This window comes from Etheostoma spectabile, chromosome 3 (assembly GCF_008692095.1).
Source record: "Etheostoma spectabile isolate EspeVRDwgs_2016 chromosome 3, UIUC_Espe_1.0, whole genome shotgun sequence".
NCBI classification, from domain to species: domain Eukaryota; kingdom Metazoa; phylum Chordata; class Actinopteri; order Perciformes; family Percidae; genus Etheostoma; species Etheostoma spectabile.
Window position 1 is genome coordinate 19,500,698 of NC_045735.1, and position 12,363 is coordinate 19,513,060.

The 12,363-nt window shown below is 41.8% G+C and overlaps 1 protein-coding gene across 1 annotated transcript in view; it reads right to left on the minus strand.

The window, feature by feature from the left end:
* cdon (cell adhesion associated, oncogene regulated) overlaps positions 1-12,363 on the minus strand; it is a 44,564-nt gene that overhangs the window by 7,527 nt on the left and 24,674 nt on the right. Inside the window, 8 exon segments of the mRNA XM_032505891.1 lie at positions 71-193; positions 3,108-3,213; positions 4,723-4,832; positions 4,835-4,903; positions 6,743-6,946; positions 7,904-8,020; positions 9,901-10,075; positions 11,339-11,622. Of these exon segments, the coding sequence (XP_032361782.1) occupies positions 71-193; positions 3,108-3,213; positions 4,723-4,832; positions 4,835-4,903; positions 6,743-6,946; positions 7,904-8,020; positions 9,901-10,075; positions 11,339-11,622 (1,188 nt within the window).

Here is a 12,363-nt window from a genome sequence, read left to right on the forward strand (position 1 = left end):
AACATGACTGGACTTTCCATGAAGTGGAGGTCTGGTTGGAGCATGAGTCACGGCGTTTGTTTGCTCTTACCTTTGGTCTCGCAGATCATGACGTTGCTGTATTCGCTCTCTCCTCCGTCGTTGAAGCACTGCATCTTGATATCGTAGGAGGTCTCAGGCTGGAGGTGTCCAATCATGTGCCAGTGTTTTACACCTGGGAGGGCGCAAGGGGGGGTGGGGGGGACAAAGGTGAGAAATCACTTCCTCTATTGGCCCGTGTTGACTCACACTGCTCTAAATCCTAAGTAAACTCTATTTCTCCACCTTCTCTTCATGTCTCACACTTCTGGTCATGTTGTTTCATGCTCTCTCTCTCTCTCTCTCATATTCACCCCCACCCCCCCCACACACACACTTCTCTCCAACTCTGTCGGTCCCACGAGGGCTCAGACAGTTGCTTTACTTTAGATGAGCTCCATATATGGCAGCTTCATGTTAGTCTTGGCAAGCCTCCAGTATCAGACACAGACACACAGACACACAGACACACAGACACACAGACACACAGACCACAGACCACAGACACACAGACACCCACACAAGACCACCACACACACACAACACACACCACACACACACACACACCACACACAACACACACACACACACCACACACACACACACACACCACACACACACACACCCCACCACACACACACACACACACACACACACACACAGATAAGACAACATGGAAATGCTACATTTCCATCAAATGAGGCTGAAACATGGAAATAAGCTGCTGTTCCCGCTGTGTTTTGTTTAATAGGACCTATAATAAATCATAGCTAAATCACAAGAGCTACCTCTGCCCAAAAGGAGGGTCCAACTGTTGTAAGTGGGAACAATAAAAGAAAGCTGCTGCTGAAGCTAAATCCTCTCTGTGCTTCAAATCAGAATCAATACAGAAGCAGAAGTTTAACGCACAGATAAACAGCGCTAGTACATATGTATTATACAATATATATTTAAAAAAAAGACACTTTCAGATTATCTGATGGGAAAGGGACTACAGCGGGCATATAGGGCAGGGTATTGAACCTCAGCACTTATTGAGGACCGGCCGAAATCAAACTGCTGGGTCCCAAAATAATGACAGCGTGTGGTTGGTCAGATTCGTTTAGTCCATTTTTAAATGATGAAGCAAGAACCGATTCAGTGAATGGCAGGTGCAAAACACAGCGCTCAAATAATTGTCAAGCAAAAATTGAGACAATCCAGGTAAAAATAGGATTTCTTTGAAATAGGGTGTGCCAGCTGGTTGGAAAGTTTGTACATGTCTGGGTTACATAACTAAATTAGATATTAAGAGAAAGCGGTTCATAACTACACTAGGGCTGCAACTAATGATTGTTTTCTGGATGAATGGATTAGTTGTTTGATCTCTAAAATATCAGAAAATGGTGAAAAATGCAGATCAGTGTTTCCCAAAGCCCAAGGTGACGTCCTCAAATGTCTCATTCTGTCCACAACTCAAAGATGTTCAGTTTACTATCACAGAGGAGTGAAGAAACTAGAACGTGATCACATTTAAAAAACTGACATCAGAATTTAAAAAATGGTATTTTCATGTTTTTCATGCTTGGTGGCTCAGTGGTTAGCCCTTCTGCCTCACTTCGGCCTTTCTGTGTGGAGTTTGTATGTTCTCCCCGTGTTTGTGTGGGTTTCCTCCGGGTGTTCCGGTTTCTTCCCACCATTAAGACGCACATTCTAGGTTGAAAATTAGCCGACCGACACTGGCGCATTTACAGAAATGTTGATTTATGTGCATTGTCCTAATCAAATAAATACGTCTACATTTAAAATGACTCAGACCGAGTTATCGTTTTTCAAAATAGTTGCTGATTCATTTTTAACCCTTGTATGGTATTCGGGTCAAATTGACCCGTTTCAAACTTTTAGAAGAAGAAAAAAGTTACATTTTTCTACCTGAAAATCAACAGTCTTACCTTATTTTCTGTGATAAACATGTATTACTGACTCAATTCAGAAAATGATTCTGGACATGACCACTTATGTTTTTCCAAGATTTCTAACATGAATTATAACCTTATGACAAAAACAAAACACACTTCCATTTTTAATTGCGTGCTAGTAGAGACTGATTGCATTCCCTAAACATATATGTTATCTCAGCTGTTTGAAATTGGGATAAAGACAATATTTGTTGATAGATTATGAAGTAAAATTTTATTTCAAAATTGTTTTTAAAATCTCAAATAAGTCCCGAGGGACACGAGAGGGTCCCGAAAGCGAAGACAATACAAGGGTTAATGCATTATTCGTTGCAGCTCTAAATTACACATAAATGCATTAGCTGTATTACACAGAAATACAGCTAATGCATATTTTAAATGTGTTGAATTATGTGGACTGTAATGTTTAATGTACCGTATGTTTTAAATGTGGTTAAGGGTACAGCTAATGGGGATCCTGTATAAACTTATATAACATAACAGTCCTTGCAAGTCTGTGGAAACATATTATAACATATAACATATTATATTAAATCTAAACATCTAAAATTGAATTTAGCCATTTGCCTGAATGTAATGACATCTTTGGATCTAAATCCCCAAAAAGCAGTGCTTACACACACAACACACCACACACACACACACACACACACACACACACACACACACAACACACACGTTTTGGAAAAGGAAGACGCTGAGATGTTGAAGAGAGTTGGGCGGAGAGTGAGAGGCCGTCCCTCCTTCCCTTCCTGTACCAGGCTGCTCTGTTAGCATTCCAGCCAGCAACCTGAGCTCCTCTCCTCTGGCAGGGCTCATATTGCAGCTCTGGCAGCCAATTATTAAAAACAGATTTCAGAAAGCCCTGCTGCCCAGGGACAGCACTCTCTATAAATCTTTGTAGAAATGCCCCTCTCCACTACAGCCCACTCTTGACACTGAGTATCCATTACCCTCCCGACTCCCAGTTTATCTGCAGAGCGTGAGCCGAACATCCCAACAGGACGGGGCTGTCGACAAACAATCTACACCGGCTACACACCCGATCTGCAGCCGAAACACGGACGCACAAAGACGTGCATTTCCACTTACCGTCGACCACGTCTCTTTTGTAGTCACTGTCGTTGTCGCTGTCCGTGGGCCGGTAGTAAATGTAGAAGCCTTGGATCGGGGTGTTGTTGTTACTTGAGGGACTATACTAGAAGGAGATGAAAAAAAAAAAAGATTACGTTGGACTACAGCAATCCGGTGAGCAATTACTTAACAAAGTGAGGACATTTTCCGGCAACTAATGGCAGGGCTTGTTATCAGCAGATGTACAGGACTGCATGCATGATTGTGATTGCACATTGTGTCTAAAGTTCAGGAAATGATGAGGCTGTCTGAGGTTGCGTAAATGTGGGTAACGATCTGCGTCCATCTGCAGCCCAAACTGTGGTGAGGAGGGGAAACGGCTTTTAAGAGAGCGGAATCAAATCGTAGAAGGACTCGGCCTCTTGATCTCAGTTAGAGCAGAGCTCCAATCATCACAGGCGCTCAGTTAAAGGTCTGATTGGATCTCTGCTGTCAAAGGACTATCAGCAGCTCACACACAGGTGATCCAGCTGGGAAAGACCACATCGCCCAAAGTACTATGTCATTGTGTATTTATATTGTGTGCTACCTTATTATTATGGCATTTTCCACTGCATGGTGTCTACTCAACTCTACTCGCCTTTTTTAGGTTTTCCATTAAAAAAAAAAGGCCCTGGTACCTGCTTAGGTACTGGAATGGAAAAACGGCATTATACTCCTTGGGCATTGCATTAACTCCCTATCTTAAATCCTAAATTGACAGAGGAAGAGTCTAAGATAGGATTTTCCCCAATTTGGTATTAAAAAAGCAAATCCAAACAAACTTTAGAACTCCTATTTTATCTTTCTCATCATGTTTTAGGTTAGGAAATCCTAAATACTCAATCCAACAACAACTTTATTGTCTTTAACCTAGAAACTGATGCTATATTTTCTCATTTCTCTTGTCAGTATTTTAGTTTCTTTCTATTTTAATTGGAGTATGCACTGGAGAGTGCCCAGATTAAGCCCCTCTGAGGGTGTTTATCATCTCTCCATCACATCCTATATTGATTATGTGTATATTAATCTGTAGGATTTGTTTATCTGTAAACAAATACACTAAACTATCTTGCCAAGCCAAACGGCTTTAAAACTTGTTTTAAAAAATGATAAAACAGGGGTAATTAAGCCTTCCATATTAAATTCTGATAATATTGCGTTGCAAAAAAGCTCATCAAGGCAAGGTACTCGAGTCGTCAGGCAGGTTTTAAACAAGCCAACAGTGTATCCAGATAATCTCTTCACCACCAACCACTATATTCTGAGGTTAAAACTGGAAGTGAGTGCACCCAAAACGTCTGTAATAACCCCTCATTGCGTAGAAAAACTGTGTGGGAGCAACTAGTATGGTAGGTTTTTGCGTCTCTTTGTTTTCTTCAAAGTAAATCTGTCTGCTCCTCTTTCTTGCCCCATCTGACTTCTTTTTAATGATTTCATTCTTGATTTAGGAAATCAACTTCAATGAGTACAATGTAATGTAGATATTACTGATAGGAATGATGACCCAAAACCATGACTATAATAGTTTTGGATCTCTAAAACGTGTTTCTCCAGCGGTCTAATGGATGCTGTATGTCAGTGGGGCACTCACAGTCCAGCGCAGCATGATCTGCGTGTCGCTGATTGCGTCGGTGGATGAGATGTGGGGGCCGACCACGGGACGGTCTGCGATGCGCGGGCTGGCCTGTGGCACCTGATAGGGCTGGAGGGAATGCTGTGAGGACTCTCTCCGTACATGTTCATGGCTACGACACGAAACTTATTGGAGGAACCTGAGAAAGAAATGCAATGTTACACATGGGAAATGTTACAGATGTAACAACTTCTTATCCTGTGGCATTCATTGATACATAATACTCAGCTATGGTATGCTGTCAGTGTTTCTAATGATTCCTTTTAGTTTCTCTCACGATACTGTTTAACAGTGAATATTTTGCATGACCAGACGGTAAACACACTGCCCACATGGCCAGGACACAGAGCCGTTTTAAAATAGGCTCTAACGGATCTCTTTAACTAAGACAGAGCTGCTGAAGGTGTCTTTGCTCATGGCAGAAATAAATTGGTTTTGATTCTTCTTCAATAATTAAAATAGAAGGTATACATGCACACTTATATTCCACTATTATTCTGAAAATGACAATATTCCGAATTTGATAAAGGTCATGATAACAGCAAATTCCGTTCCAAGTTCCGAGTTCCAAATAAGGCCGTTTCTCAATATAGCTTTTCCCCATTCAGAATACGCATCTCAATCAGGGTTTTTACAGCAGTTGGATACGCTTTCTGGCCTCTTGTCTGTTTACGGTTTATGGCAAGGGGGCAAGCCAGCATCCGTGTAGCGTACCTACTATGGAGCCATTTTGTTGCTAACAAGCCATCCCATTGACAACCATTCATTTTGGAGTCACTTTGACAGCGAATAACTTTACATGTGAAGCGTTTAAAGACTATTTGTCCAGTGTTTATTTCAAAAAAAAACCATAACATTGTATAAAAGGCTCTATTACCTTGTAGCTTACGTTAAATAGTTGTGTCAACGATTGTGTCATAACCACGCGACTTACTGTCGCATAGTAGACAATACAGGAGATGCTCGCAGACAGTTTTGATTTACATTAGCTGTTTAAGTTTAATTACTAATGTTAAATAGCATTTTAGTTAGCAAAAATTATCCTGTGCTTACAATTTCCGTTTCTGCAAGATTCGGAGTGATTAAGATTTCTCTTGGCACAGCTACCAGACGACTTACAACTTTCAGACAGGTTGCTCACATGACATCTACGATATCAAGCTCAGTTGGAGGCTGCGCAGTAACGCTCAGCTATCACCGGAAAAGAGCTTCTAATATCCTTCAATGGTCTCCGTTGAAGTATAACTGTCTATGGTTTACGGTCAGCTTTGTGCGTATGGTTGCTGTACACACACCAATTCGCCGACAGTTTGCAGGGCTGTGGTAGAGATTCATGGCCACAAGAAAAGGAGAAACACCGCTACTTTTACACAGTATGAAAGACTTGGATGTCAACAGATTTTTGGATATCCGCAAACATCACAACGCCAAACTTTTCAAGCAGCTGGTTGAAGGAGTGAAAGAGTGAGGCTGTGTGCACATGGTCCAACAAGTCCTCCCCTGCTGGAAAACTTTGAAAAAGTTCTGTTTTGCACGGCTGCATGGAAACGGGAATATTAGTGGAATTACTTTAATTAGTCATTTAAATAGCTTTGAAAGAATATGTTCTTTTTCAGAATAAGGCCAAAAAGTGGAATATTTTGTGCATGTAAACACGGTCACTGTATTATTTTGTTGTATTATAGGTCAATACTATACTTTTCACGAATATTGTGATACAGTAATAACAAAGCTTCAAAAAACATTATTACCATTGTGTCACAAAAACAGTGGTTGCATGCTTTTTACCACTGTGGGCCAATAACTAAACTAAAACTAGTGAAACAGGTCAAATTAGTCTGGATTAAGGTCAAAACAAAGGTAAGACAGATAAGCAAACTACTCATATCACATCACATGATAACTTAATATCAAGAAACCCTTTACTGGGCAGAAGAATCCCATCATGCTTCACTGGACTGTAGAGAAGGAAGCTCACCAGGCTCCAGATTACGGACTTCCACGGACAGTTTAAGAGGTGAGATGTTATCCGCAGCCACAACCCACTCGGCACTGCGCCCGCGTCTGTACTCCACACGGAAAGCTGTGATCGGCGACCCACCGTTGGCTCTCGGGATCCAGGTGACATACACCGAACTTTCAGTCGCCATGGAGATGGTGGGGCGGTCGGGGGCTTCAGGCACTGGGGGCAGAAACAAATAAGGAATAACCGTCTTGAGTGGTGCACACTTTTGCGAATCCAATAAAACACACGCACACACACACACAAAAACAGAGAGAGAGAACTTGCATACGTCAGCACTGCATCCCAACTCATGTAACGATGGAACAAGTTCACAGAGAAGGAAAAAATAAATAAATAAAAAATGACGGCATGACGTGGAAGAATTGTCATTACTGCCTAGGTCTTAGCCACAAAGTTAAGAGGAGGAGAGAGTAAGAAAGAAGAGAGAAATGAGGTTAGTGAAAGACCAATGTGATTTCAGCAAAGTGCCTGCTTGTAACGCCTGCACACACACTATCGCAACCAAGCACGCGCACACGCACGCGCAACACACCACACACAAAGACACACACACACACACACACACACCCATCACACACACCCCACACACACACACACACACACCCCACAACACACACTACACCACACCACACACACACACCCCCACACACACACCCCCACACACACCACACACCCACACACACACACACCCCACACACACACACACACACACACCACACACACACACACACACACACACACACACACACACACACACACACACCACACACACACACCACACACACACACACACACACACCACACACCACACACACACACCACACACACACAACCACACACACACACACACACACACACACACCACACACACACACACAAACCTCTAAAGCCAAAGAAACTACCGTGTCACTGTTCTACTCTGAGGCAGAGTGAAACAAACCAGCCCACATCTAAACATTATTTCTCTGAGGTCTATTCAACACGGTCCGGTCATGAACTCCATTGGAACTACCGAGACAGAAAGCCCCCCCCCCCCACCCACACACACACACACACACACATTGTGTGCACACATTCCAGCTGCTGCAATAGCCCAGCACTCTGCAGTCCTACCTCTGTCGTGTATGACCACACCAAAGTGTGTGTTGGCGCTTTTGTCTTCTGGAGCTTTGGGAGGCACGGAGATGACGGGAGGGTTGGACGGATTCTTGTTGGAGGTGTTGCTCTTCTCTGAGAGAGAGGAAAAGGAAAAGCGAGTGAGAAAAACAAGGCCCGACATGTCTTCAGGGCTATCAGTTCCACCAAAAAGCACATGGAACAGCTCCGGATGTTGGCCCTGAAATCTAAACTTTTCCTCCTGGCTTCCAGAGCTGTTTGGAGTTTAATCAGGGCGGGGCTCAGGTTTTCACCCCGACAACGCTGCAGACACACTCGGCTGGGTTGTTGCTCGGATGAGTGCGTGATGTGGATCCAATTTAACACTTTTCTCATTCTAATCACATTTTTTCAGTCAATTCATTCATTCATTTTTTTTTTTTTTAAAGATTACATTTTGGGCATTATATTTTTTAAACAGGGCCGTAGCTGTCCCTGAGGATACCGACAACATGTTCTCGTTGTTGATTCTGGATATTTAAGGTTTTTATTTAAATAAATTTGGTGTCTTTTTAAAGGCGGATTCTTTTTTTTGCTATGCTAAATGATTTTAGATTTACTTATTCTCCACCAGAATTATATTCCTGGCAATGTGGAGGTTTTGAAACAAGCATCATGTCGGGAGATACATTTTTTAAGAAAAAATACAACGGAGACCAAAAGCAAATGGCCGTATTGAGGTTTAGTCTAGTGTTAGTTGGGGAGGTGGCATTGCTTATGGGTCTAGTTTTGGACTGGTTGGCATTTTTTGGTCCAGGACCATTTTTGTAAAAAGAACCACCCTCGGTATAGAATCATATCTGTGGTTTCTGGCAATGTCTTGCATATTTCTGAGCGGGGAACATTGTGTCAACCCGGCTGTGGTGTAGCATTATTGTAAGTTTTTGGAACATTTGCGGTTGTCCTTGTTTCTATTTGTCTCAGAAACAAAACAACATTTTGCTCAAAGTAACTCACTATGATTATGATACTGATCATTATGATTGAATTTAGGATAATTGAACAATGTGGTGGAAGTAGAAGTAATTGAACCTCAGATACAGCATATGGTTGTGTAGAATACATGTTTAATCAGCAGGTAGTTCGTAATGAAGTCACAATTTTATGTTTTAGTGTATTAAATTATCGCTAGCCTGTCTCATCTGTTTCTACTTCAGTTATTAACATTCTTCAGTCCACAGAAACGGTGCACTAACTTCATGTTGCCCGTTTGATTGAAAATACTGCGTGCTTCCTCTTCTATAAATCACAAAGGTAGACGCACAAACATCATCCAAAGAGCCGCGATATATTTTCAAACTGGAAAACACAATGTGCGCTGCATATTTTTCTGTTCTCATGAGACTGCTGTCGCTGGAGAAAGAGATGCATACTTCTGCTTCTTCTCCAATAAATTTCTGCCTGGATGTCTGTTTAATGTCGGTGCAAAAAGAAAAGAAAAAAGTTCAGAAACAACCAGATGCTCTTTTAGTTAGAGGAGCTGACATCAAAACCTGCTATTCACTGAAGATGTTTTAGGCAGCTGAACCTCTTTCTATCTGAGCTTTGTCAGTTATTCCCCAGAATACCTAAAACACACAGAGCTTACAAGGTACAATTCCAAATTTGACTGTACAATTAATGGTCTTGGAAATAACAATATAGTTGTCTCTTTCAGTCTCTTTTTGATGTATTACTTTTTCATACAAATACATTTTGAGTCCCAGAATACATATGTTGGCCATATAAGAGTTATGTGACCAAGATAATGTAGTAACACAAGTACACAACCTATGAGATAAACCACGCCTCTTGGGTTAATTGGGTTATTTTTCTGAAATTAACAATTACCATCAACAGTGGTAACTCAAGGCCTGCGAGTTCACAATAAGTTATGTAATATTAGTTACAGGGCTACATACATTTCTATTGTTTTATACAGTGTTTGAGTGCTGAGAGCCTGTGGTTGGACTGACCCTTGCCGGTGCGGAAGGTGAGCATGGCGGGCTGGCCCTCGCCGGCTGAACTCCGGGCCACCATCAGCACCTCGTAGAGACTGGAGGACTCCAGCTCTGACAGCCGCAGGGTCTTCTCGCTGCCAGGGACACGAACTGTATGCCAACTCCCCACCACTGTTCCCATTTCATCAACCTGACACGCACACACAGACGGCCACACACATAGACAAATACAAACACATGACTTAAAGAAAAACAAAATCATGTGTCGCTCTACAACCTTCCACAGTGCAGTCTCAGGCGGTCTCTACAGGGAACGGCCTCAGAACCAATCCCTGGGAGATTTCTGTCACAATTTCCAAACTCCAGCAGAACCGAGTTGTGCTGCCAACAATGCAGTTTTATAGTCAGAGGGAGCAGATTACTGAAGCAAACATAGGCTTTTAAACAGGAAATAAGCAGCCTATCAGTCACCTCAAGTACGGGTCCTACCTTCTTTATTTAAAATGTCCCATATTATATAAGAGATTTAAACCCTCTTTTGATTATAAAGCAGGTCGAGGTGCTATATAAATACTGTGAAGTACCAAAACACAGATCCACAGAGAAACACACAAATCCCATTCAGAAACTAGCCTTAATGAGCTGATTCAGTAAGGTTGATGTCACAACTATCACACCACACACCACACACACACACACACACACACACACACACCACACACACCCACACACACACACACACACACACACACACACACACACACACACACAACACACACACACACACACACACACACACACACACACACACACACACACCACACACACACACACACACACACACACACACACACACACACACACACACCAACACTACAGCAGCGGAAAGAGACTCAGCAAACCCAGATGCAGGAGTTTGGAAAAGCCAACCAATCAGAGAAGACTGGGCGTTTTTTAAGAGTGGGCCTTAAAGAGACAGGTGCTTCAGAGTCTTTCAGAAAGAGGGTACATACAGGTATATTCAGACGGACAGTGTGAGAAAAATAATGTGTTTTTCTGAACATTAAAGCATGTAAACATGTTTTAGTGAAAACCCAATATAGAAGTATGGACCTGAAAGAGTGCATTATATGGGACCTTTAATTAACATATTACATTGTTGGTATAGGCCAGAGATCTTCAACAAGAGGGTCATGACCCTTAAGGGGTCCTCAGAGTTATGTCAGATTTTTGTTTTTCAAAATTTTAAATATATCTGAAAATATACATTAATATGAATCCAACACATTGTTAGCAAAGCAACATTTCATTTACACAGTATTGATGTATGAATAACATGTGAATATCAGTTTTCATCTATTCAGCCCAGTTTAAAATGCAATTAAATGTTTTACGATGTTAAAATCCGGGAAAGAAAGAAGTGATAAATGGCAGCTTGTATTTTACCCCTCACCTTACGGTATTTGACAAAATAGGCGTTGATTGGACTCCCGCCATCCCGCCCCGCCCTCCACTCCAGGTCGTAAATATCGGGCTTGTGGGTCTGTGGCGGGCTGGTGATGATCGGCGCCTCCGGAGTGGGCCGCTCGCTGCTCCTGTCGACCGGCAGGTTGACGGCGTCGCCGCCGCCGCCGTCGTCTTCGGTCAGGAAGCGCTCGTGGCCCTCGTCGCTCTGCATGGGGTGGAGCGATGGGGAAGCCTCCAGCAGCACGCCAGCAGTGGAGCCCGGCCGCACATCTGTCAGGGAGAGAAATCAAATATTATTTTTAATATAACTGGAGTCAAGTCAGTTCAGTCTGATACACAATACTTTAACAAAGCTGCAGTTGAGACACACTGTGACAAAATTCAGTTTATTATTGTGCAAAAAAAAGAAATAACTGTCTGGTTTCAGCATTGATTCTTTTTTAATTGCCTTTCCTAAAAAGGTTTTAGTTTAAAATGAATTGTCTCGTTTAGATTAAAAAGTTTGTTTGTATACAAAAATGTCTTTCTCTATACTAAACTAAACCAATGACTACAAAGTCTAAACCACATTGGAGTAACATTCTCCAACTTCCAACATCTTCATAAAACAAGAAACTTTTAAGACATGTAAAAATTTCCCAGCAAAAGCAGAGACTTTAGAACACCTTTTCATTTTTGGGATTATGCAAACAAAATGCAATCAGATTGAGTTATGTTGCAACCCTTAACGTGAAGTCTATACGTCTTTTACAACACATTCTATTTACGCTTATATTTTGGACTATCATCTCTGTACAAAAATGCAGATATTATTTACACATACTCCTGTAAACTTTTGCACATTCCCTGCACAATGTTATGCACATCTCACAGATATATTGTATAATATTATTTTAATGTTATTGTTCATCAACTGTTGCAGCACTTGCTTTTATCTTTTCTTTTCTATGTTGTGTTGTTCTGCAAATTCCTTGTATGTGAAAACCTACATAGCAATAGACTTGATTATGA